Source organism: Poecilia reticulata, chromosome 1 (assembly GCF_904066995.2).
Source record: "Poecilia reticulata chromosome 1, P_reticulata-male-v2, whole genome shotgun sequence".
Classification (NCBI taxonomy): domain Eukaryota; kingdom Metazoa; phylum Chordata; class Actinopteri; order Cyprinodontiformes; family Poeciliidae; genus Poecilia; species Poecilia reticulata.
This window is the reverse complement of record NC_088830.1, coordinates 26277920-26305916: the sequence shown is the minus strand read 5'-3', so window position 1 is coordinate 26305916 and position 27997 is coordinate 26277920. Positions and strand designations below refer to the sequence as shown.

Genomic DNA, 27997 nt, shown 5'->3' with positions numbered 1-27997 from the left:
AACTTGAATGTGACAAAAGATTTTGTTTAACACATTTAAAATATACAAAATAAAAACTTGGCTCTCTATTCAAGTTTCTACAAAAAAATGTGCTCTCCTCTTTAGTAAAAATAAAACTATAATTAAATCAAAATAATTTGATAAAAAGTTTATTCAGAAGATCATTCTGGGCCATTCATGTTCCAAAATGATCATGAATGTTACAAACACAAATGTTTACCAAATTAGTGTCAGTAAATAAGAAATAAGGAAATAAGAACAAGAACATGTTTATTTAATGTTTACCAAAGTTGCAAAAACATTTACAAATGTTTACTGTAAATTTCAGAATTTTTAAAAACTGTTTCCGTTATCCTGTTGCTGTGAATCACATGACGCCTGGTGTTGCCTTTAGGGTGTCAATGGAATGTGGGCAAAACACATTTCACAATAAAAACGTACTGCATGCAGTGATGAATGAAACAATGTGTAATGCTTATGAATAGATAAATGTTTTTTGTTGCATACCGAATACAAATACGTTAGTTTCCCTCCTTTTTTTGTCAATAATTTACCAGGGAATTTAAGATACGTTGATTGTAAACCAGATTTCCGTTGGTCTTTGAATGCAGCACCAGCAGTGGTTTATTAGAGCAGGACTGGCAGCTTGGAGCAGATCACAGGAAGGCTGAAATGGGGATGGACGTTCTAATTATCTTCATGTGCGCCGGAAAGGAAAACATCTGATGTTTCTCAAGGGACATGGACGCGCTGTAATCACGCTGTCAGCAAAAGGAAGGATCATTAATGAGTTTTGGTCTTTCAGCTGAGATAACAAGGCACATCCTTCGACATTTAGAGCTTAAAAAGTTTTATTGAAGTCTCCCGAATCCGAGGTGAAGTTTAGGGAAAGTTGTGTGGGAGTTTTTTTTGGAGATGTCGGAACCAGCGGAGAAAAAAGAAAACATTCCTGACGCGTCTGCAGGAAAAGGAATCCCGAACGGAGGGAGTCCTGCAAAAACCCAAGAGGTGAGACCATGAACACACACACACACGCAAACCCACTCACAGCTGGTCCTCCTGTGCTTGCATCATGTGTTTCTGCAGCGTTTTATGCCAGAGCACAGCAGTAAACTCCTGGACTCTTGTCCTTTCAGCTCCATAAAGCAGAGAAACGGCTGATGAAGAGTCTGGATCAGAAACTTTCAGCTGATTTTATCAAAAATAATTGTAATAAATCCTTTAACTATGTCGCGTTGAAACCTCTCTCGAAAATAATCAAAGTTTTAAATGTGAATTTTTATTTAATCCAATCTAATCCATTTAAATATTATGTTTCATGATGGATTATCGTGCATCTTTTCCCTTTTGTTTACATTACATGTTACAGAAAGTGTTAAAGTGGGATTGTTTTCCTTCTTTGCATTCCTGAATATAACATCTTTAATTGCCAGCCTCATAACTTCATCACACAGTATTATTCTCAGTTAGCCGGTGAGGTGTGTCAGTAGATAACTAAAATAATTTTCTGTTTCTGTGATGATTTTTGAGAACATCTGTCGTTTTGTGCTTTGGAGAGCAGCTTCTTCTGTTTCACTACAGTCAGAGGATGAAGATCAGAAGATGCTGTTGGTCCAGAAATATTTACACACCCAGAACCTTTTCATGTCTCATTACAGCCACAAACCAGCTGGATTTTAACAACATAAAGTAGGAGATAACGGGGAAATGAACTGCTCATTATTTCAGAATGTTTAACAAAGATAAATTTGAGCAGTTTGGAGGGCATTTGGATTCAGGTACCCTGAGATAAATCCTTATTGTAGCATCTTTTGATTAATTTGTCCTTAAAGGTACGTCTTTGAAAGCTTTCCAGAGACTAAAATATTTAATTTCAACCTTTATCTGTCATGTGCATAGCAGAAACATGTTTGCTTGTACAACGAAAAGCTTACTTTGGTGTCTGCAAGAATGCCACTTCAAACGGTATTCTTGCAGACAGCCGAGGCTGTAGTCCTCATGCCGGTGGTCGCAGGTTCAATTCCCAGCCTGGTGACATTTGCCGCATGTCTTCCTCCTCTTTCCTGTCAAGCTTCTTTAAAATGAAGGCCACTAGAGCCAACAAAACCTTTAAAAAATGCAATAAATAAATTTAGAAAATGCAACATGATTTTATAAATGTCTATATTTCACACAATATATAGTCTGAATAAAATGTCTGCTGTTCAATGGACAGTAGCTCGAGCTCATTCAGATTGGTTGAAAATTTGCCTGTCAATGTCAGATTTCAAATCTTGGCACAGTTGGAATAAAGTGTGGACTTTGATTGGGTCTTTTTAGCCAGGGATGGACCGATGTACAAGTTTGGGCCGATATTAAGGTTGCTGTTGCTTTTGAAACTTTGGGGGAAAAACAACCATATTGCTGCTGACTTCATCACTCCTTCTTTGCTTCAGTTAAACTCCTCACAATCACTGATCACTGTCACACAGTGGCGCAACTACACATTATTCAGGTGGATGCGAAAACATAAATCGCCTCCCCCCTCCCCCCCCGAAGGAAGGTATGTCAGGTCAGGGTGAAGGAGTGTAGAAATACGCTCGTGTCCTCCTCCCCCCACCCAAGACGACGACACGTGAAAGGTAAAACTCACTACATTTACCTCGTTATGTGCGCGAGGTGAAGGAGCGTAAGGCGCGCTGAAGTGTATGGGAAAACATCATCGGCGCACCGCCCCATCCAGACGGGATTTTGACGCCCCCTCTGGTGTTGCGCCCCTATGCGTTGCATGCACTGCATACCCACTTTTTGCGCCCCTGCTGTCACATGACCAACTTTGTTCACTCCCCCTCCAGAAACAAATGGCAACAAGAAGGAAATAAATATTGATGGTTAATATTGGCCCAGTTTTGTTTATCGGAACAATATGACTAATATCGGCTGATATTAGTCTATAGTCAGGAGGAAATCGGCACGGTCTCGGAGAAGATGCTCGGGTTTATGTCCAAAGAGTCGCAGTCTGCTCTCATTGACGTAGTTACGAGATGAAAATCAAGTCCACACCAGGTTCAGGTCTATGTGAAGTATTGTGTGATTGGTCAGAAGTGTGTGGAGTGTTTCATGCAGACAGCATTGTACATGATACTGTGGGGGGTTTAATATGGTGTTCTTCCTCTCAAGATCTACAGGTGACGGTTCTAGCCAAGCAGGAAATTGAATTTCAAACAGACTCGGTCTTCATGTGTTTTTAGAAACTGCTTCTGTCTTTTGAGGTTGAGGCAGACGAGTGAGAAAATAGTTTTGTTTTTTAACAGCTGCTCTGTGCGTTTTCAGGATTTTGACCTGGCTACCATCTATGTGTCGGATGCCCAGTACAACAGAAACATCTACTTCGATACGTCGCCGCAGGCTGTCAGGTGGGCCATCACATGTTTGTTTAACAAGATCAAGTTCTCAAACACTTGATCTTGGATAAAAGCATGTATGAAATAATGAAACCAGGCAGCCATCTTTATTGGAAAATGTTCACTTAGCTTTTTTGGTTTACAAAACTGTGTTTCATCTCTTGTGGCTTTGTCCAGGCTTTTATACGTCACACAGAGTAGGAGAATCGATAGTATAAATATCAATAGAAAATATATTAGAATGTTCAATAATTTCACTGACTCAGATTCAGAACCGCACAGCATTCTGGGAGATGTAGGCAGAGGAAAGGCTTTAGTTGCTCAACCTCAATTGGCATCTACTCACTCACCCTTTGTTTCCCTAGCAACAGCTCATTCTTTGGTTACCTAGCAACAACATAACTAGTAACTTGCACAGCAGCAGTTTCAGGTTTTGCCACTTTGTTTCATTCCTGCTTAAAAATAAAAGCAGGAATGCTTTTATTTTTATTTTTTTACTCATTTTGTGAAAGAACAAAATGAGTACAACAGATTGAGAAGAAACTGCGGATGAAATGGGAAAGGTTGCAACATCAGATTGCAGTATTTCAGATATTTAAAGCAAAAAACTAATCAATAATTATCAATATTGACAGATGATAATTGTGAATCACTTAAAAACTTTTTAAAAGTCTTACGACTTTTGGAGACTGTGGGATTTTGTATATATTTAGTATTTTGTTTGCATGATTCCTCCTGACTGCAGTCGCTGCAATAAGTGCACTGCACCAGGTTAACATTATAGTTCACATTTAGTGGTGCTTCCTCCATCACAGGTTTATAATGTCTTTGTTTTGTGTGCTTTCAGACTCTACCTCCTCTACAACCACTGGGCCTTAAAGGTTCTCCTGTATTTCTTCATCCTGGTCAATCTGTCGCTGGCGATCTTTGAGGAACCGGCTCTGGTTTCTCTGCCCACGTGGGTACGAAGGCAGATTCTGCTGGACACGCACAGAAAATGCTAACAGAGTATGATCTCCATGTCCTTTACATGCTCCTTTGTTTTTGACCCAATCGCTACTATAATGTTTGAAGTCTGGAGAAGCATGTAAAGGTGAAAATTGGAGATGGAAAACGTGTTGTTTATATTTAGAGTATCACAAGAAGACGTTAATCTTTGGTTGGGAAAATCAAAACTTTAGTTTGTATCCATGTCAGTTTAGCCTCAAACCCATTCAGGAAATTCAAAGAAGGTTTTTTGTTGTTTATTTTAAGCCTTTATATCCTTTTATTTCTGGGTCTAAACTGGACCCACAATTTTTAAACTAGTTTTTTCCAAAAGAAAAAACTGAAAATTTCTCTTTTTCCTTAATTCTAAGAAATCTCCAGTACAATTTGTGGTATATAAAAAAAAAAACAGTGATAATAAAACTCAACTGTTTTGTTCTCAAATATCCATAATAATATAAAAAAAGTGTATATAAAAGTGAAATATGGAATTTTAAATTGAAATAATTGAAACCCATTTTAAACAATGATTTGAATGATTTAAAACCATTTTGCTCAGTTTCTTTGCGCTAGATTGAGACATTGTGTCTCAGCGTTTATCTGAGGCGTTGAGCATTTGACGGATGCTGAGTAAAACATTGCGTTGCAGATGGTTCTCCTCACGTTGGGGGATTTCCTGGTTGAAGTTATGAACTAAAAAAAGAAACGCCCATAAAAGAAGTTCTGTGAAAAGCTTAATTAGCTCTAAAGTCCACACCTTATAAACACAGATCTGTCACATTTCCCTCAGGCATCAACAGGAAACAGTTTCTCAGAGTTTTTAAAACGACGAAGAAGATTAATTTCGTAAACACCTTTACTCCAATGGTTTTATTAGAAACTGGCAATCCTGTACTTTAACTGTAAAAGTAAATAAAAAAACTAAAATCTCGGCCTGTTAGGATACAGAGATTTATTAGTATTTACTGTTTTACCTCAGTCTAGTATTCAGAAAGACAGCAACTCATTCAGCAGCCTGTAACTAGTCAGCTGAGTGTTCAATTTATTCTCCAATTTTTATATACAACTTCTATCAAGCACCTTTTGCTGTCCAATTATTAATTGGTTAATCCAAAAAATAAAAAAACAGGTCAGCTGTACACTGTATTGATATGTTGAACAGAAATGGCTGAACTTTCACATGTTGAAGTATTTTTTTTAGCTACATATGCATCCTTTGCTACAAATGATCAAGCCTACACTAAAGGAATGCTGCTGTTGCATTTTAGTCAATAAATGTTTTTTTTATCATTTAGAACAAATTTATTTATTTTAATTTTAATGTATTTCTAGTACCGTGTACAATTAGAAAAAAAAGGTTCAGGTGGTTTAATGAAGAATTTGCTGAGTTTTGTATCCAAATAATCAATTTCTAAATCGTTAGTTGCATCTCTATTTGATTTTATAGAAAAATTAAAACCTTTTTACTTTCACAAATATCCACTACTTTGTGGTATCATGCTCTCACATAAAACCCCAATAAATCATTTTCGTTATTTGTTTGCCTTTGAAAAGTTCTGCTGGATGCGTGTAATGTATTTATGTAACCTTCATTTAACCAGGCGTGTCTCACTGATATCTGGGCAAGACTGGCAGCAAAATGGCAACAACTACAAACCACAGATATCAAAATACAATATAGGTAATAAACTGTAAGGATTTTTTTTTGCCCCCCCCTTAATCGGTGCGAACCTTAGACACAGTTAATAAAATGAAATCATCTGGGCTCAAAACAACAACCACCTGGAAAATTTCTAACAATGTTTTTGCTAAGCTAACATTTTGAGTTTAACTTGCAAGGAAGGCAAGTTAAAAAAGTGTGAGACGTTGTTTTCACTGGGTTTCTGTTGTGCTGCGCTGCCTTCAGGCCACCATGCTGGTGGAGCTGCTCTGCCTGCTCGTCTTCACCATTCGGCTTGTTCACTACGCCAAGGTGATTCCCCGGGAAAAGTTCTGGAAGGACCCAAAGAACATCTGCATCATCGTCGTCCTCTTGGTAGGATTTCATCTGACTCTTTAAAACACTCTAGTAAATCTGCTTTAGTGCAGTGAATTAGAAGTCTGGATGTTGTATTTTGAAACTTCGGAGACGCTCCTCAGATGAAAGCTGTCAAAATGACACCATGTTCAAGAACCTGGAAACATTGCATCCTGGTGGTTATTTGTGGGCTTTGGACTCTCCCTTGTTTTTTGAGTGAAATAGTTGCAGTGTGCTGAGCAGAGTTCCTGTCTGAACTCGGAGGGCTTGAATGTGCTGAGAAGACGTTCTGGCTGATGTTGTGAAACAGACTTTAGCCAGAAATATTGTCAAGTCAGCGCCTTTGGAGCAGCAGAGGCTTCCTGGTGGCTCTGAGCCTCACTACTACCTAAAACAAAATGAAACACTCCTGCTGAACAACTTAGTTTACAGCAGCAATTCTTCCTCTTTGTGGAAGGACAGTTTAAAAATTCTTGCATAATGCAATGTGTTTATTTTGAAAGCATAATGTTCCAGTTGTGACCAAAGTTTTCAGCAGTGACACAGTTTAAACCTTCAGGTTTTGTGGTTACAGATAACATTGTCCTGTGCAGGGTGATCAGATGTTGGCAAAAAAAAAAAAAAAAATTCTTTATTTCAGGATGTTTTTTATCCGACATTTAGAGCTGAAACAATTAATTGTAAATTATCAACTAATTTAGTATCGATTAATTGTTAACTGGAGCGTACAGACTCTGAAAAATGCCACGTGATGAATGAGATGCATACGCAGAACAATAATTAAACCAAAACTGGATAAAAAGTTTACATTTTATAGTTAAGAGGGAAAAAAACAACTTTGTAAATACGTTTTACCCAAGACTCCTCAAAGGGCAGTTTTAGCCTCACCTTGTTCAAATTTTGTAAAGAAAATATCCTATTAAGAATCTTTTGCTCTTTAATTATTAAACCGTTAATCCAAAAAGTAGTCAACAGATCTGTCCTACTCTGTATTGATAAGTTTTTCTGTATGTTAATGCTAGAAGTATTTTTTAGCTGTCATGTCATTTTATGTTCCCCTCCCCCCGCACTCCTCCGGAGTTTTATAGGCCCATGATTGACTTAAAATAGGATTTGAGCACGAATTGACTACATACTACATCTCCCATAATGCATTCCGATTGTTACCGGCCAACATTACGGCTTCTCGCCACTAGAGAGCAGCAGAGTCACCTCAAGCTGCTTATTGACTTTACCAGCGAATAAAACGTCGACAAGCTAGCATCAAAATGTCCAAGAAAAAAAAACATCGATTTACAAGTAAGACTGTGAATGAAGATGTGTGTGAGTTGGTGTCAGGGTGGCAGGTGGCGCTAGACTTTTTTTGTTATCGGTTATCTTGACCGACAACATAAAAAAAATCGGTCATGTACTATTTATATCCGTGAAATTACAATCATATTAACATCGGCTATTTAGGCGCATTTTATGCGGTTTAGCTAATATTCACCGTGACCCCAGATCCCATTGCAAATTAAGCAGATAAATGCATCTACATTTTTCTCCGTAGTGACAAAAACCATTGACTGAGGCCTCAATAACTTTTAATAAATTAAATGAAGCGACTTCCCTTAAATAACTAGCACTACACCCGCTGGGGTCTGAACTTTCTCCTGGTCCCCATCTGCATAAAAATCTGCGCTAATTCATCAGTCAGTTGGATCTGTCTGATCCAAACAGACCAACTGAACTCAGTGTTTTACCCTGCGCGGTCCGGTGTGCGCTTTTACCAGGATTTTTATTTTATTTATTTATTTATTGCGTGTTTTCGCTTCTCCGAAACGGACAGATGTTGTGTCTGCAGCGCTCCTCCAGGACGCCGCTCTCCTGGGTAACGTGCACCCAGTAGGCTCCATTTGTTAAATCCGCTGGATGAGTTACTTCCAGCGGATTTTAATTCTTCGCAGCAGCGGAGCCGCGTCCTCAGTGGTTGAGCAGCGGACTGCGCATGTTGCAGTTAAGGGTGCGTTCACACTGCAGCCTAATGTGACCCAATTCCGATTTTTTGGCAATTCCGATTTTTTTGCCGGGGCCGTTCACACTGCCAGTAAATGCGACCTGTATGCGTTCTGTAGTGTGAACGGGCAAACAACTTGAAAGTGTCCCGCATGCACACTAGAGGGCGCAATAGCGTCAGCGTCCTCAGTGTTCTGCCAACCGCCATAAAAAGAAGAAGAGCTCAGTGTTTGCAGAAGTAAACATGGAGGCTAACGGTGGAGCTTAGCTTACATATTTGAAGTTGTTGTCCGGCCGGAGCAGCATATTAACAACTTAATCCTCATATAGTCCGTCATGGTTGTTGTTTTTCTTCCCACTTGCGGGTATCAGGACGCAGAATAGTGAGATTTGTTGAGAAACAGTGACGTTCAGTTCGGATGAATGCAACCTGGACGTTAGGTCGCATTTGAATCGGATACGTATCAGATATGGGTCGCATTCGAAAAAGAATCCGACCTGTGCTGTTCACACTGCCACGAAAATATCGGATACAGGTCGCATTACGTCAAAAAAATCGGAATTGGGTCACTTTAGGCTGCAGCGTAAACGCACCCTTGCCTAAATCAATTTATTCTAGTTAATCCTTAATTCTGCGTTGTCATTTATTTCGTCAAGATAAACTGCCGGCTCCTCAAATGGATTAAAACAACGTTGCATTCTCTTTAGTTTTCTCTGGTCTGTAATGGAGACTTGAATTTAACGCGCCATTTCAACCAAAGGTTTTGAATGCGCTTCCTAACCAGACGCTCCAAAGCAGGGGTGTCAAACTCCAGTCGCTGTCCTGCAGTTTTTAGATGTGCCACAGGTACAAAACACCTGAATCAAATGGCTTAATTACCTCCTCAGTTCTCCAGAGCCTTGCTAATTACTTAATTATTCTATTCAGATGTGGTGCAGCAGAGGCACTTCTAAAAGTTGCAGGACACCGGCCCTCGAGGACTGGAGTTTGACACCCCTGCTCCAAAGAGTCCAGTCCATAACTCTTAAGCACGCCGTCAGCTCCCGGTCAGAAAGACGCATTTAGTTCAGATACCATGAGAGAGGATGATTATTATTATTATTTTTAATCAATTGATTTCAGTTGCCTCAGAGATTAAATCTTTGCGTTAAGTCTATAATGTCTGCCCATGTGAACCAGTCGGATCAGCTTTGCGTTCAAGGACAAGCAAACATCACCTACTTGTTTTATGTGAAATACATGTTGGTTGTGTAATAACAAAAAAAATTTATGAATGAAGTTGAGTGTTGACATCAAAACTTGTTTTTATTATTCGTTTGCTTTAAACAGTGATTTAAATACTGTAATTTTTTTAACTAATTTTAAATCCATGGAAACTCAAATGTAATTAAAACTTCAATACATAAAATCAGTTATTTAACAATATGAGGTGTTTAATTTATTTTTAACATTGTATTTTCATACATTTATGCTAGGGCTGCCCAAGTCTAGTTTTCCAGAGCTACCATCTGCAACTTTAGATGCATTCCTTCTCTATCACACCTGGATCACTGACTCATTATAAGCCTCTACAGAACTGAGCTGCTGCTGATGAGGGAAGTCGACCTTTTGTCTGAGGTGTGTTTTAGCAGGGATGCATCTAAAAGTTGCAGTCTGGAGGACTGGACCTGGGAACTCCTGATTTGTACCGTCAATGTGGCCCGTTGAGGGTGGCCGATATGCTGAAGTGGCCCTCGGTGAAATTGAGTTTGACACCCCTGCGTTAGGCAATACAATGTTTAGTTTCTTATACAAAAAAATGAATTGAATTATTTATTTGCATATTTTAATGCATTCTAATATTGTACAAAAATTATTGAATGAAAAATCTGTAGGAGATAATTTTTACCCGATTAATGACCGTTGGTTTCAGCTCTATCAGTGAACTTTATTTCAGTTCAGTCGCATCATCAGCACATTATTCTAGATTTAATCAATCTATTCAGCCAACTGATGGTTGCAAAATAAAAGAAGAGTTGAACAGGAAATCATTTTCATTAAACTGAAAGGCTTAAAAAGTTGGACTCTAATGAGATTTTATTTATTCCATACGAGTGAAAACTTTCACATTGTTGCCATTTATTAGTAAGATGGTCAAACTTATTGCAGATTATTTTTATTCTGATTAAATATAAAAAAAATGATTCCTAAACTAATTTAGAAGTCTGCATGAAATCTACAGGGTGGCCCATGAAAAAGTTTTTTTTTTTTTTACTTTTTCGTACGCTTTTCAAAGTGTACGCTAATAACCCGAGAACTTTACAGCAGTTTAAAGACGATGTCATATACGCGATGCAACTCTGGGGCACCAATGCTCTGAATTGCATTACGAATATTATGTTAATTTGCTCCCTAAAACTGCAATGACGCACAAGGGGATCATTTCCAGCACTTTCTGTAAAGAGTGAGTAAAGATTTTGGCATTTCAAGTTTGTTCTTTCTTTACGGAAGGCCGCCAGTAATACTATAGTAACGCGGGCTACTTTTTCATGGGCCACCATGTACAATATCTGTAGATCATTTAGTTCATTAGAATATTATTAAAAAGTCTATCAATTTTAGGAAATGTATTACTTGGTGAATCACGTCATATAGGTTAATCACACACAGACGGATGTTTGAAAGTGTTTTTCTGTTAAATGTGAAGATTTTCTGCACAGTTAATAGAAAAAATGACATTAAAAATTAGAATATGTCAAAACAAGAAAAAAAGCATTGTATGAAATTCAAATTTCTTGAATATGACTAAGTTTCTCTTGAAGTCATGTCTCTGTATAAATGCATGTGTTCCTCTGTGTGTCATCCAGCTCACGTTAATGGACATGATCATCTACGGAGGGCTGAAAGCTGCTAACCTTTACGGCGTTCGCTGGTCTCGAGTGCTGCGCCCGCTCCTGTTGATCAACGTCACAGAAGGACGGCAGGTAAGAGCCTGAACGCAGCAATCAGCAGCCGCTGCTTTGGCCTCCGCTTCAGGAGAAAAACATTCAGCAACATGTTCAAATAAATTTTTCAATCTCCCATTGACTCGGTGAGAAATCCCTCTATTTATAATTAAATTTTACTGGGTGATAAGTTGTCCGGGAAATTGTTGCGCTAATGTTGCATTGATTACTGCATTGGTCTCCTCGCAGGTCTGCCTAAAAATAATCAATCCTCCAGCTGCAGCTGATCCAGAACGCTGCTGCTGGAGTTCTGACTAAAAACAGGAAGTTAGAGCACATCACCCAGTTCCACAGTCGCTACACTGAGAGAAAAGACTTTAAAATACTGCTATTAGTTTATGAATCACTGAACGGCTTAACGTCACAATACATTAAAGATCTTTTGTTGTCATAGCAACCTTCCAGACCTCTCAGGTCTTGTGGTTCTGGTTCTGCTCTGCATCCCCAGAACCGGAACCAAACATGGAGAAGCCGTATTCGGCTTCTATGCACCACAGATCTGCAACAAACTTCCAGAAAACTGCAAAATGGCTGAAACACTGAGCTCCTTTAAATCCAGACTAAAATCTCAGCTGTTTAGAGTTGCTTTTGAAGCATAATCAATGAAACATTAATCAAAATTTTTATGTTTAATAATGTCACTTGACAATTGTTGACTGTGTTCTACAACTTGATGTAAAGCACTTTGAGCAGCCTGGTTGCTGAAATGTGCTGAACAAATGAACTTGATTGATCGATGTTTGTTTCTGCGTTCAGCTCCGCAGAGCGTTCAGGAGCATCCGGAACGCTCTTCCTGAGGTCTCCTCTGTCTTCGTCCTCTTCATATTCAGTGTCCTCATGTTCTCCCTCATGGCCCTCAAGCTGCTGAGCAAACGGTACAATGGCTCCGTCTTCATCTTTGGTTTTATGTGTTTCACACAGAGGTCAGCAAACCGTAGCTTAGAGATGCAAAGAGGGACTTTAGGTTTGATTTATCTCAAGGATTGTGTTTGTTGAACTAGAGGAAATCGAGTACAGAGCAGATCAGTGAGCTAATATGAAGCAGATGCTAACTTCGGCAGTTAACCTTTCGCAGTTTTGTAGACGTTTACAGAACATTTGTGTCAGGCTTCCTGACCAACAGTGTTTACTAGAGCAGTGTTTTTCAACCTTTTTTGAGTCAAGGTACATTGTTTTAATTGAAAAAATCACAAGGCACACCACCAACCAAAAATGTAAACAGATACTCTGTAGCCGCTTATATTACATAGTCATTCTTTTAAAATTGTCTTGAATAGGAATCAAATAAACACAAAAATTATTTTTTATCATATTTTACATTTCTTATTTCAAATTGCACTTAACATGTCCACTTCAAAAATACACCTGAACATTGCCACAACACTGTTGTGTGATGCATGAATGTAGTAACATGAATGTAGTAACATTCATGCATCACTAATTCTCTTGTTTTAATGTAAAATGCTCTGTACCTACTGCCATTTAGTGATAATAAAATTACATGATTACGCCGCTAGTCACTACTACCGCAGAGGCACTCAAAGATGGCATTATTTCCAGATAATTATTTTGTTTTCAAAAAATCACCATATTTTCCGGACTATGACTATATATAAACCGCACCTTCTAATTTTTTGAAATCCCCCCCCCCCTTGAAACTTACATCAGTCGCACCAGGCTACAGGCCGCTGGTATCTCTGCTGCTCTCGGTTTCCCATAAGGACCCAGCAGAGGGCTTCATCTTAATAACTGCTTGAGTATATTAAGGACGCAGTTCTCCGTCTCCAAATCCGGTTTTGTTCGCACGAGTTTACGTGCAGTGGCTTTATTTAACCTCCTGTACTGCCAGATCGATACTTCTCAACTTAGAAGCTGCATCATAAGAGTTTGAAAACATTTCTCCGTCGTACCTGCTGCTAGCATGTGCTTGTTCTAAATGAAAATTAGCACGTTCTTCTTTGATTTCCAATTTTGATTTTCATTGATTCACTTCCTGCTAGAGAGCGGCCAGGTGGTTCAAGAAAAATCCACCGAAAAGCCACACCGGGATATAAGCCACATGGTTCAAAGCTTAGGAAAAATGTAGCTGCTTATAGTCTGGAAAATACGGTACGTCAGGCACCTACGGTACCTGACGATCACTCACGGCACACTGTGCCGCAGAACAATGGTTGAAAAACTCTGTACTAGTGGACTCAACCACTTCCAACCTGACCCAAACACAAATAAAAGATGATGCCTGCATCTTCAAAATAAGAGCTCACACTTATTTCACCAGAAATAGTCAGGCAGATCTCAGGGGCAAAAACAAGCGGCTTTTTATGCGTTCTTGGTCTCTATCGAGGTTTTGTTTTGGTTTCCCCGGATAGACTGACTTTACTTTGATGCGAAAAATTACAAGAAGTCTTCACACCACTACAATATTGGTTTCTTTCAGATAAAAAAAAAATTGCATCTGATCCAAAACAGATCTTGATTAAGTGAGAGATTTCTACATGTGTTTTTACTGTTTTGGAACAATTTGTGATCTGATGTGAAATAATTTTACTTGGTGATATTTAGGAGAGCGTTTCCTTAAACTCAATGTTTTTTTGTTTTTGTTTGTTTTGTTTTTTTTGTCTGCAGAGACCTGAAGACCATAGAAGGAGCTTCGTATTTCACCAACTACCTGGAGATTGTCTTTGACCTGTATGTCCTCGTCACCACAGCCAACAGTCCTGACATCATGTAAGAGAACCGTTCACATCTATAAAACATCCTGCCTGTTTTCTTCAACTTTAATTTACTCCAAAAACATTTGAAGTTCAGTTATTACAACTTTTACAGATCAAGTCTATTGTTTTCAAATAGTTCTAATATAACACAAGTTGTGAGTCTGAATATCTACAAGGTTTTCTGTTTTACTTGTGTTGTCAAAACTGTTTTACTACTTTTTTAGGAGACAAAACTATTATATTTTCTTCCTACTCTGTAGGAAGTAAATATATTAATGTACTAAAAAATAAAAAGCAAACTAATCCATCTTCTGTCCTTGTTCTGAAAAATTGAGCTGAAGTAAAAGTATCACTGATTCAACCTATTTTTACTGAAATGAAAGTAAAAAAAAAAAAAACGGCTATACAAAAATTACTCAAGAGTAAAACATTTGATAAAAAGTGCTGAGTAACTGATCAAATTATCAAACATTTAATATTTAAAAATTACATCATCAGATGGACCAAAATATAAAGTTATGAGGAAATTTTGGTATTTTATAGGCAAAAATTACAATAATTCAAATAAGTGACGAAAAATAACAAAATCTGGCAAAAGATAATTTTTACAAATCAGTTTCTTTAAATAAAAAAAAAACTCATGAAACGTCAACAAAATCTGCAGGGGTGTGTTGGTGTCTAGTGAATGTTTGGTTAAAACATGTTTGTTCTTCATTCAGTGGGTAGAAAATCCAGAATTTTTTTTCGGTTGGAGAATAAATAAAATGACTCAAGTAAAAAGTGCAGTGTAGTAAAAATATTCTTAAGTATGTTTTTTAAGTAACGTAACTGGTTACTACCCAACTATGGTCTTTGCATTGGGCAAAAAGTTCTATTATAATTTATGGAACTGTGACACAAAAACCACATGAACTGTTTCTGCCTTCTGAGATACACAGAAGGAAGAAACTGAACTGTGACTTTGCATTTTTGACTGTTTCTTGTAAACATGTAATTTTCTGCAATAAATGCCGTCTGTTTCTCGTTTGCAGGATGCCAGCATACAACGCCAACTCTATGTTCGCCCTGTTCTTCATCTTGTACATCCTCGTCAACACGTACATCTTCATGTCCGTCTTCCTGGCTGTTGTGTTCAACAACTACAAAAAACACCTGAAGGTACAGACTGACATAGAAATGTTTGTTTTTTTACAACACAAATAAATTTTTTCTAGAACTAGTACTGTCACAGTTGTATAAATTCTTGTCTTGTTAGCTTTATTATCCCTTTGTAATGTTTGAATTGTAAACTAATGACAAAAACCAACAAAAAATTAAATATTCTGTGGTTCATTTAAGCATAGGACCACTGTTAAAGAAAGCAGCAGTTTTTCGCATTGGAAAAATTGAGATCAAACATAGAAAATAAAAATATTTTACATGTATGAAGCAACATTTATCCTGTATATGTTGCAGGATATATACAGGATAAATGTCACTTTCTGAAAGAAAACGGATCTTATTGACCCTTTCCACTTGACGACACACTATTCGAAACTCCGCCATGACGGACGTCAAAACAACCAATATGCTCCTGTAATGTCTGTCAAAAACGCACCTCTGGTAGCCTGATATCCCTTCTATTTAGTTGATTTCAAGGTAAAAACGGTCACAGGGTGCTGCGTGGTTGGCATGGATAAAAACCAAACTTGTAATTTTATTGTATGAGGAAAGAGGCAGCAGGGATGGATAGCGGCCGTCAATCGTAATGACTGTCAGCCCTCGGTGTAACCGCAAATTTGCAGTTAACACTTTTTACAAAGTAAGAAGATTAACGTTCATATACTTTAAGTACGTGTGATTAGAAAGATATCAAATATTGCATTATGAAGAACGTACTAGTCTAACCGTTGGTAACCATGGAAACATTACAACACTGTCATGTAGCCTATCATGTATGGAAAAAAATTTGGTTAAGCGTCTTCTGTACGTTTTTAATGCTGCTCCGGAGTAAAGGGAGACGCTGTTTATGACATAATCATATATATCACGTGGTTTGAATTCAGGCAAAGTCGATCATTTGACCAACACGTCAGAAGGGAGGAGGTACGGGTTTTTCTAAGCTAGCAATTATGAGCCCCAACCAGGTGTGTTGCGTTCAGACAAATTAGCTCGACTCGAACAAGACGAAGCAATGAATAAACTGACAATTTGGGAAAACGACTTCAGTCACTCAGCTCAATACTCCCGATCTTCATTTCTGACGTCCTTAATGGCGCTAAGAATGATTAAGTGACGAAGTTGCAAAGGGTCAGAAGAGGCAGATGTAAAACTTTAAAGAGGTGTTACAATCTAAATGCATGAATGTACTTTAATACCTTATTGAAGCGCCTTCTACTTAAACAGAATCTGTTAGCCTAGAATTAAAGTCCAAGCTGCGTTTTCCCCACTCTTCTGTTTTGTTTCCTTAAAACAGGAGGAGATACGGCAGCTGGTGAGGGCCAAACGGCACAAAATGGCGCGAGCGTTCGGCGTCCTGCAGGAGCAGAGGGAAGAAGGCGGCCCGCCTGTGGTGAGCCATGAAAACTGGAGCAAGCTGGTCCAACAGGCGCGACCCGACATCAGCAACGCCCACAGAGAGCTGCTGTGGAGAGTCTGCGACGACGGCAACCAAGACTTCATAGGTGGGTCAGGAACCGGGCCGAACTGCACGTTCTTCAACACCGAAACATGAAACTTTTACAGAAATAAACACAATGTTACACAGATAAGACCTTCAGTGCTTGGGCCCAACCAATATACATTATATTTAACTGAAATAAACGTATTAAAAAAAAAGAATGCCAGTTATGATCAGAGTAACTAGTTACAGTTACTTGAGAAATCTTTTGGAAAAAAATTTACCTTTAGGAGTATTTTTACTTTTAGTTGAATAATTTTATAATGAAGTATTGCCACTTTTACTTGAGTAAAATTTCTGGGTACTCTACCCACTGAGTAACTTGAAGTCAAGTTAAAGTTTATTTATAAAGCATATTTAAAACAACTTTAGTTGACTAAAGTGTTTCACAATCATTACATCACAATGGTCGTATAAATAATAAATAAAGCAATGAAAGTTTGACTATAAACAAATAAAGTGGGAAGTAAAATACCAAAGAAATAATAATATGATTAGAAACCAAGACATGTTTGATTCCAGTTGCAGCAATTTCTCAAAAAACTTGAATGAATCATGTTATAATTTTTTCCTTTTTTTATTTTAACGGGTGTTGAAGGTCAGGGAAAATAGATGCGTTTTCAGTCTGGACTTCAACTGACCTCACTTATTTTGCAATTATGTTATTCATATAAATTATTTTAATTTTGCTCTTTAAGGTACCAACATTTCTACATAATTGCATGTTTTGGTTTGTTGTAATTTCTAAATATTAAATGATGTTTTGATCATTTACTCGAGTAGACTTTTTACCAAATACTTTTTCATTCAGGTAATTTCTTGGATGACTACTTTTCACTCGAGTAAAAATGTATTAAAGTAGTGCTACTCTAGGTTGAATAAATGTTTTGACTCTGTCCTCCTCTGGTCATGATGCAGCTCCGTCTCCTCACAGCCAAGATTTGCTCACTCATTTTCTTCACACCGTTCCTCCACATACAGGAAGTCAAACTGCTTGATCATCAGGTTCTGCTTAGATCAGTTCGTCCAAACAGACGAGCAGTTTCAGACGGACATATTTGTTTTATTTTGCTACAATAAACTAGTGTAGTTTAGTGTTTCACCGTCTTTATTACTTTTACAAGTCAACCACACTAATTAAACATAAAATAAAATTGCAGAACACCAGTTTAGGAAAAATGTCAGACCTTTTAATATCTTGGGTTAGATTCAAACTTTTATCAAAAGTTGTTTATTTTTTCTTCTACTGTCTAATGAAAGTCATTGCACTACTTCATTTTTTAATTGGCTTACTGCAGGTTACATAACATGCAATTATTGACTGTCTTGACCAAAGTCTTTTGTTGTTTTTGAATTTTTTGATAAAACATCTGGCTCTGCGGTTGAAGCGGTTGTTTGTGGTCGCTCAGAGTGAGAAATGCACAAACTGCCAGCTCATCGTCTGTCGCAATCGGAGAGAACCCGCGATAAAGACCTTTACTGTGAGAAACCAGGCAGAGTTACTGCAGCAGACATCCGATTCCTGTCCTTAAAGATCACATGCTGTGCTTCCTTGAACAGGATATTCTATATTTCTATGGAATATGCAAAATGTGTTCATTAAATTTGTGTTCAGAATTGTTCTTAGATAATGAAATTTTAATCCTGTCAGTTCTTCCTTATTTGAGCTCCTTTCAGAATGAGCTGTTTTATGGGGGCAACTTTTACATTCTCACATGAAAGTGGTTGCAAACAGATGTACAGCGATACAACTGTACATCTTTGAAAAGCAGAAGTAGGGCCTTCTGCACAACCAACAAGTGGTTTCTGGATGGTAAGTCAACAACAAAACAGTTCCAGCAGCCATTGGACAGCACATACAGAGGTAAAACCGGCTTACCTGCTTGGGTTGCTAGGTAACAAGCTGAGCTTGATGGGGTTGCTAGGTAACAGCCTGGGTTCAGCTGGGTTTGCTAGGTGAAGACCTGGTGATTTGTGACGTTACATTTGAGACATTTTTTTAAAATGGCTCATTTTCCAGATCCCAAATGTTTTTGGGGTTTGTAAAGAAAACAAACAGCTTTTTCTTTTTTTCTTTTTCTTTTTTTCTTAAACACTTGGGTTGTTTTTAGAAGCACTAAAAACAACCCAAGTGTGTTTTAGAAGCACTCCATTTGGAAATGCAAAGACATCCAAAATGTACATTTTGCATAATGGACTCCCTTCAAACTTTTTTTTAATTCTGCACCTTTTTCCTCATCTTTTTCTTCCTTTCCTTCTGTGTTGATCTTATAATAAACACACATGAATAAATGCACTGACCCCCTGTAACTTGCTGCCCAGTCCTTGTTGGACTGATGTTTCGGTTAAACCTGTCTAAGGTGATTTTTGCTGCAGCAGCAACTGGCACAGGTTGTATTTGTGTGACCATGTGACGTGATAATGATGCGGAGGGATTGTTGGGTGCTTAACCAAAGCAGAGAAGCAAAGTCAGCAGTGTGGTTGTTTTATCACGATGTTGAAAGAATAGGGAGATGTATACAATATTGGTTAATATTGTTATCATGGCAATATTATCGATGGATACTGATATCTCAAATTATTGGTTCATCCATATTCTCAAACCTGTCCACATTTATCTTGATTTCCTGCACAAGTTGAATAGTTTTTAACTGCATTTGTTTTAAAATTACATGGTTGTCATACACTGTATACGACACCAATCTTGTTGATGCAAACATTGCATGACTGGTTTTGTTAATAAGAAATCTGATGCAAAGATAAATGCGTGTTGGTCCCCGAAATGTGAGAATATTGCCTAAATATCCAGATAGATTCTTCTTGTTGACAGAAGTTATGCAGATATTGCAGATGGAATTTGCTTTTGTACTAATTAAACCTGAAATTGTTTTATTCTCTTCCTTTTTTCCGGGTTGTTGATGGTTAGGTAAGGTGGCTTTTGTCCAGCTGGCCGATCTTCTGAACATCGAAGTGATTACGCTGAAGTCGAGACCGCACCCACTTCAGAGTCTGATCCCCAGTTTCTACGAGTCGAAACCGAGCCGCTTGCTCTGCAGAGTGGTCCAACACCGGTGAGCTCTCTGTACGGCCGCTTATCGCACAAGAAAAACGGAAACAAGCAGAATATTGACTGCATTATTCCTTTAACTTCAGGGGCTTTGTTATCACCTTTGACCTGATCATCCTGGTGAATGCCGTGTTTATCGGCCTGGATGAGGAGAATCCGCTGATCTCCAACTCGGAGTGGGCTTTTCTGGCGCTCTACGTTCTGGAGATCCTGTTGAAACTCTACGTGTTTGAGCCCAGAGCCTTCTTCTCCAAACATAGCTTCTGGAACTGGTGAGAACGAGTTTGCAATGAAAACCACCAACACTTGGAAGTTTTGTTCTTTATTCTCTCCTGCTGTTGTTTTTGTTGTTTACAGCACAAACAATAAAAAGATATTCTTGTTGACCTCTGCTGACTTTCTATGCAGTTAAAGGTAAAAAAGTGAGAAAATAGTCATACATTTAAACAAATCACATTAAAATGCTAATGATCTGAATGAAGATTAAAAATCTATTATTCCTACTGCTGCTTAAAATATTTTGGTGATTAATGTCATGTATTTATTTAGTTTTTAAAAAGAGGAAGCCTGCAAAGGCTAACAACTTGGATAAGCGGTGCATTTTTAGTTTCCACATCACTGTTCACGTTTTGTGTTTTTTACCTAAAATGTTTCCTCAAACATTTATTTATTTATTTTTTTTAGCAAAGTGAATAAAGAATGCCACAGCTTTCTTTCAGCAACAGGTGGGGGAGGAGCAGCAATTCCTTATGCCCAGAGACACTTTCTCTCTTTTGAAGCACCACTTTAAAAGATAACTATTTAATGGTTTAAATGGTAAAAAATATGCACTTATGAAACCATAACTGTGACTAACTCATGCCTACTTATAAGAAAAATGGTTCTGCTTTTTACTTATATTTATTTTATTCAACAAACTTGTCTGTTTTTTGCTGGTTCAGTAACTAATCCCACATATTTCATTTTAGAAAAATCGCTTATAATTCATTGATTTTTTTTTTACCCCATCGAGGTGAAATATGAAGCTATGTGATTGCTTTCAGTTGTTAGGTTTTTATCCGTTTGGTGTAAAATCCAATGAGCTAAATATCACAAAGTGAAATTTCATTAACAGACGGGTCGGTGTTTGGGTGGAGAAGAACCCAGAACAAAATCTGGTTGCTTTAAGTTTGTTTTATCGAAGCAGCAGCAAAACTATTTATCCTTTCGTTTGATTTTTTTAAAATGTCATAATCAATTAGCCGTGTTGCATCCATTTCACACAGCTTATCCACATCCCAGATTATAAGCACCAGGTATGTGTCACATCTCCGCTCTCATCATCGGATGCTTTTTGCATCGCGTATCCAGAAGCGCTTGCAGCAGCTCTTTGATGCTTTAAGCAGACGTTTTATTCATTTCGGAGCAAAGCAGCTTCGGAGTCATGAGGCTCAGTTTGTGGCCAGAAAGTCTGAAAGTAAAAACTTCAAAGTTGCTTCATGAAACAAACAAAGGGGATTATTACCAGGTTTTTTTTTTTTTTTTACTTTCAGACTTCTCTCTGTGTATATTTGTAAAAGTGAATGCAAACAGCCTGCTATATTACTACAGTGCCGAAGCATTTTGGTTGTTTTTCTGGTTTGTTGGTTTTTAGTTTCGAGAATGCCCTCTTTTTCAGAGAAGATCTTTGAGTGTCTTTCGCTAGACCCAGCTGGATGTAAGAAACCAAACTGAACAATGTTCACATAACAATAATAATCTAATTTTATTATTTATACATGAGATTGGATAGTTTGAGTATTCATCTCCAAAATTTATATAAATTCTTTACAACGAAGTGAACTAAACCAGTACACACCAGTTTGAGGAAATTTATATAAAATGGTGTCTTTTTACTTTGTAAGTAGGTATGAAATGTTGTTTTTTTTCACTAGATGAGCATTGCCTCATTCTGCTAAGATTTAATGTTTATACTTTTGCAAGTAAATCACAGTTTTTGTTTAAGAGGATATAAATAACCCAGTCTGTCGTTTGGGACTGCAATGTTTTTATTTTTAATATTTTACTTATTTCTACTTAGAAACACTTTAGAGAACCCAAAGTTGCTTTTACATAATTTATTAAACCTTACTTAACACAGCAAGCATTTTTAAAGAGTTAAGTGGGGAATAAAATCTTTTTGTGGTTTTACTTTTTTTTTCTTTTCTTTTTGGGCCCTCGTGAGAACGACTTTAGACGCCACTGCTTTACACCTTTCTTTGCTGCAGCTGCTCCAAGTATTTTCTTTTAGTTTTATCTCATCTTATTTAGTTGTCTGCAGCCCTGCTGAGCAGAAATGCAGTTGCCTCCCACCACAGATGTTTGCAATGGGGAGTTTAGATGCTTTGAATGGATTATAAGAAGTGGATGGAGAACACAGTTTCAATCGGAGAGAAAAAAACAATTCACCCATTTGTGTAAAAGTTGGACAAAAAACCTTTTTTTTTTTTTTTTTTTTCCCCCACATTGTAGAGTCCCTGCTGGGGGGAAATGATTATAAAATAAGTTACTTGCATGTCTTAGTGATGTTCTCTGTCCAGTTCTCTTGATACATTCTCATTGAGTTTCTGTAGCTCCGCATATCAGTATCTGCCAACTGAAAACGGTTTTTTGTCTCCAGGTTTGACACCATCGTCGTCATTGCTGCTCTTATTGCCACAATCGTCAACTCCGCCTTAAAGTCATGTAAGAGCTGCTTTTTCTTCTAATATATTAAACTGAGATTATCTTTAATGTGGTGCTTGAAACAAGAAAAACTTAAGTTACAAAAACTAATTGTAACTAACTTGTTGGGTTTTTATTTAACTGTGAACTCTTGGTTGTTAAAAAAACAATCTGATAAATCATGGACATTATGACAAATTTTTATTTCTTCAGATTTTAATTTTTTTAAATAAATGCATAATTCAGTCTCCTTTTAGCTGATTTGCGTACTAAAAACACTTAAGTTCCTACAGTGGATCTTAAAAGTCCCTTCTGACACTCTTAGGTTCTTATGATTAAAAAAAGACAATAAAAATCTGCTATTCCAACTCATTTGCTGTTGCTGCTCCTCTTTCTATCGCTGCCTGATGCGATATAAAGTTTTTCACTCTTTGTAAAAACAATTTACCTTTTAACAAATGATAAGCTATGATGGCACAACACAGGATATATATCACACTAAAGAGGAAATGTATTATTTATGGCTCCTAAATGTAAGAACAACATGTTCTGTCCTGATGCAGCGGGCGGATATACCAGCCGGCAGGTTCTGGACATTGTCTTCATCCTGCGAGTCTTCAGATTGATCCGGGTGGTGGACAGCATCAAGAGGTTTTAAATGACTTACATTCTCACTCATAAATCTTCATCTGGTTGTGGATCATTTATTTATACGTACCAATCAGCCAGTGATCAAGCCCACCGTGTTCAATAAAAGTCAGATGAACGTACTATCCCTTTTCTGTTGGAGTCTCTTCCACACTTCCTCATGGTGGAAACTCAATCTGACTGTAAAATCAGAATAAACCTCAGAGTAGTTTATAGTTTGATGTCTACAACATCCTTTGCTGTTTTTCCCCAACAACTGATCGCCTCGCTTTGTGTTGTCAATTTAGCATCTGAGTTGATGTCTGTGCCCATTCATGCAGCTAAGCTAACAAAGAAATGTACATGTTTTTAGGTTTCGTGCGATCATCAACACACTGATTAGAATTGGTCCCGCGATTCTAACATTTGGACAGCTCATTCTCGTAAGTAGCAGTTAAATTCGCTTTCATTCCTCCTACAGCCTGTAAATGTCTGGATAAAAATCTGGAAAAAGCTCCAACTTCAAATTATCTGCAGCCCTTCTACAAGTCATTTTCTCAACATCATGCTATTTTCAAATAGCTACATCTCTGTAGTGGGAACCTAAAGTTAAAGGTCTAAATTGTGTCCAGGATGCGGGGGGGTCTGCAGAGTGCTATTTTCAAAACCAGCCACCAGACACTGACGCTGTTTCTCCAATGAACATTACATCCTAAGTAGTCAGCTGCTTTGTGAAACAAAATAAGCATTTTCCCACTGTCACAAAAATTCCTTTTTCTTTTTTATAAAAAAAATGACTCCAAAGATGTGCATGTGCTGGACCTTATTTTATTTCTCCTAAATGTATGCATTTATACTTTCTTTGTACGCTACGGAAACTTGAAAATCAAAGTCAGATTCCTTATTTATGCACACAATGTTGGTAAGTAAAGTTAATTTTGATTCTGATATTTTTAAAAAAAACGTCAAATTGTATTTATTTTTCTTTTAAACATAGCTTAATACGTTTGCTTCTGTTTAGCAGTAAACAAAAATTACTCCATGGGATGGAAGAAAACCATTGGTTCTGTAAATGTGACGTCACAAGAACCCCGCCCACTCCGCCATGACGGACGTCAAAACAGCCAATGCGCTCCTTAATCTCATCTGTAACCCAATTTCGCTTTTATTTAGTTGATTTCACTTTAAAAATAGTTACAGGATGCTGCGCGGTCGGCTGCATTAAACAGACAAGGATAGAAACCAAACTTGTCCTTTTCTGACTTTTAATGAGGAAAGATGCAGCGGCGACGGATAGCAGTCGTTAATCATAACGACTGGCAGCTGTTAATAATAATGACTGTCAGGCTTCGGTGTAATCACGGATTTGCAGCAAACATTTTTTACAAAGTAAAACGACTAACGTTGATGTAATTTATAAGCAAGTATGATTAGAAAGATATCAAATATTGCTTTATGGAGAAGGTGCGTTTGACCGTTGGTAACCATGGAGACTGCTGCACCGTCATATAGCCTAGCATGTATGGGGGGGAAAAATTAGCATCTCGTCTTTTGTACGTTTTTAATGCTGCTCTGGTGTTGGGAGAAACCTCGTTTATGACATAGTGATGCAAATCATGTGGTGTGAATTCAGATAGTCGGTGATTTGATCAACACATCAGGAGGGAGGAGGTATGGGTCGGTTTATAAGCTAGCTATTTTGTAAATATCGCCGTCTATGAGCCCCAACCAGGTGTGTTACATTCACAGACAGATTAGCTCGACTGAAACTAGAAGAAGCCATGAATAAACTGGCAAAAACAAATTTAGAAAACTATTTCAGTCGCTGTGTTAAAAACTCTCGTCCCTCACTTCCGACGTCCATCATGGCGCCTCGAATGACTGATGTAGTTGCAAAAGGTCAATACCATAAAGACTCTTTGTTCTCCAAAGTTAAAACGGTGTATAATTAGGCCACTCCTGATCTAACTATTTGAAACTAATGTGTTATATGTGTTATTTTTAAAGACATTTTAGGTTAAATTGAATGTTTGAACATGAGGCTCTAAGCTGTTTTTGTTTCGTTTTTTCCTTAGGTAGTGTATTATGTCTTTGCCATGGTGGGGATGGAGTTGTTCAAAAACAAAGTGAAGTTCTATGAAGACATCAACAACCCGGAGAAGGCATACTGCGGAAACCCGTTACTGAAAGGCAGCACGTTTGCACAACTCAGCTACTGCAAAAATAATTTCAATAATGTGGTTTCCTCCTTCATCCTGCTGTTGGAGCTCACTGTTGTCAACCAATGGCACGATATCCTTTACACAGTCAATCACTGCTGCCTGCAGAGTTTTCCCTCACTTTTTACAAGAAATTATTTCAATTATCCGGAATTTAGATTTCATATTTAAATCCATTTTCATTCCTTAATTCGATCCCACTGCTCGGCTCTGGATTTGCCACAGTCACTCATAAATCGGCCCTGATCTTCTTTGTCCTCTTCCACGTCATGGTTGTGATCATCATCATCAAGTATGACCAGATGTTACCAATCCTACTCTTTCACATCGTCTCCAGAAACAAAAACACATAATTTTCGTGTCTGAACAGTTACTAAAATTAATGTTGGCCAATGTAGGCAGCAACATGTGGTGTTGTTACCAAAGAATAACGTTAAGTGTTGATTACTGAGAGACGATGTAAAAATTTAAGTGTCCCACAACCTCAACTATTAGTTAAATTTACTTACTAATTTTTAGAATGCAATTCAGCATTATATTATCAGCATTCTAGCAATTTGAGGTGTGCTGTCATGAAACTAAGAAAACTTTTGATTGCAAATTGGTGGTTTTACAACAAATTTTATTCGAGGTTTATTAAATTTGATGCTTCAGTAGTCGATAAAAGTAAGAATTAGTGTTGACTTTTGAATTCTCCCAATATTTGTTTTGTTTATGATGTTATTTGCAAACACCTGAACAGTTTTGAATTATTCCAGTAACTCAAATGGGTCGAATAATTCCGTAATGTAGATGATTCAAATAAAATTTAACTGGATTTGGATCGAATTGCTTTGTGGATTTCTGTTAGAGGAGATATAGAGATGAACAATGCCATATTTACACAAAGTAAAACGGTTTCTGTTTTGTCTCTTGAGTACTTTGTGTGACAAATCTCTCCTGTTTTTCAGTATCTTTGTGGCGTTTGTTCTTGAGGCGTTCTTTGTGGAGTACTCTGTGGGTAAAGGTGATCTGCAAACATCTCTAGAGAGGAAGATTGAGGAACTGGAGCTCGCCGTGGCACAGTAATGTCACCTTGGTCTTAGTATGCTAGCGTGATTTGTACAGGACACTGAAGCCATGAAGGAGGCTTTTGGTTTTATCTGTATCACTGGATTATGGGATTGTGATTTATTGTGCACACTCTTTGCAGATTACTTTTGTTGAGGATGAGGGTGGGAGGGCTGTATGCAACTGATTTGTTTCTGCTGAGTTGTGCTTTCATATCTTTACCATTTCAACAGGGAGAAACTGGAGGACAATTTGGTCAATGCCATGGAAACCATTGACAACGACTTAGGATCTGGGCAGTCACCCACAGCAAACCTGCCTTCGCTACTGTTTAAAGTTGCTTCCAAAAGTAAGTTTACAAAGCAGTATTACTTTTCAATGAGTTTTGATCCTTTTTACTTTTGAAAGTTTGGTGTTCTTCAGCTTTGCAGCATCTGGTTCAACCATGGTTTGTTGGGAAAAGCGTTAAACGCCTTGATATTTTTGGGAGTTCCTCAAAGAGCAGGAGATTTTAGAGACAGAGACCCAATTTCAAAGGCGTTGAATATCTAAGTTGAATTTATTAAGACATATTATTTATATATGTAGCATTTTCATAACAACTGAAGCTAGTAATTTTATAGCACATAAATAATGGTACTCTCTTAACAGTACCTAGATTACAGTGTCATCCTATCCGCTAATCTACTATGTACCCATATTTATGTGACTGAAAAGCTTTGAGTAGACAGAAGGATGGTTTTGTTGAGTGTCTTTCTGTTCTTGTTGACCAGCGAATTGTTTTATCATCTTGCAGGATACCGGACAGTGGACGCGTTGTTGCAGCGGATGTTCGAGGCGGACCTCGACCCAGAAGATTTCGCTGAGAACGACATTCCTGAAGACCAGGCTGGGAACTTTGAAAATCCAACATTTGGAGTAGCATAGACAACTCGGCACAGTTTTATAGCATATGGATAAAAAAGAGAAATTGTATCATTAGACATAGTTTTACATGTTGAAATGTGATGCTTAACCAGTGCAATGCATCAGCTGTTTGATTGTGTCATGACCCGAGGTTTATTTTTATACTTGCGTACAAAAGCAAAAAGTGTAGAATCAAAACAAATTTGTATTTTCACATAAAAGCATGTTTACATTGATGTCTTGTGTTGAAATATTTGAGGGGAAAAAACAAAACATTGTAACGTTTTCAGATGAAACAAGCAAACTTCTTCCATTTTTATTTGCACTGAAAAAGCAAATGGCACGTTGTATTTATTTTCTGTTCATCTCAATAAATGGCATTATCATCAAACTCACTACATTTGAAGAGTTTCTAATTATTTTTAATCGGTTGAGAAGCTATAACACGGCCTATTGTTTGGTGTTGGTGAAAATACGAACACATCATTAATAAAGATTTATACATTACTGTTTCACTAATACATGTGTGTATGTACAATTCTTTTCTTGTTCATTCTATGCAAAAGAAGATGTTAGGTTTAGAAAAATGTGGTTTTTGGGAGGACAGATTTATAACAACCGCAACAGCAGCCTCTAGCGGACAGGAGAACAAACTGCAGCTTTCACTGATTTTTCTCCATACATGCTTTTGCAAGATCACATCTTA

At 37.6% G+C, this 27997-nt stretch overlaps 1 protein-coding gene across 2 annotated transcripts; it reads left to right on the top strand.

Moving 5' to 3' along the window:
* Nucleotides 1-130: 130 nt before the first annotated feature.
* tpcn3 (two pore segment channel 3) lies at nt 131-27686 on the top strand. 2 transcript variants are annotated; one of them, XM_081610259.1, is made up of 19 exons: nt 131-1008; nt 3313-3395; nt 4231-4345; nt 6277-6405; nt 11230-11346; nt 12124-12242; nt 13993-14094; nt 15113-15239; nt 16537-16744; nt 19667-19811; nt 19894-20079; nt 22446-22510; nt 23053-23140; nt 23490-23559; nt 25192-25408; nt 25537-25627; nt 26286-26399; nt 26619-26734; nt 27182-27686. In XM_081610259.1, exons 1-19 carry the CDS (start codon nt 916-918, stop codon nt 27310-27312), a joined length of 2316 nt encoding a protein of 771 aa, XP_081466385.1. In that variant the 5' UTR covers nt 131-915; the 3' UTR covers nt 27313-27686. The 2 variants fall into 2 exon arrangements, with proteins under 2 accessions (XP_081466385.1, XP_081466386.1); XM_081610260.1 differs by lacking the exons at nt 131-1008; nt 3313-3395; nt 4231-4345; nt 6277-6405 and adding an exon at nt 7603-7686.
* The last annotated feature ends 311 nt before the right edge of the window (nt 27687-27997 follow it).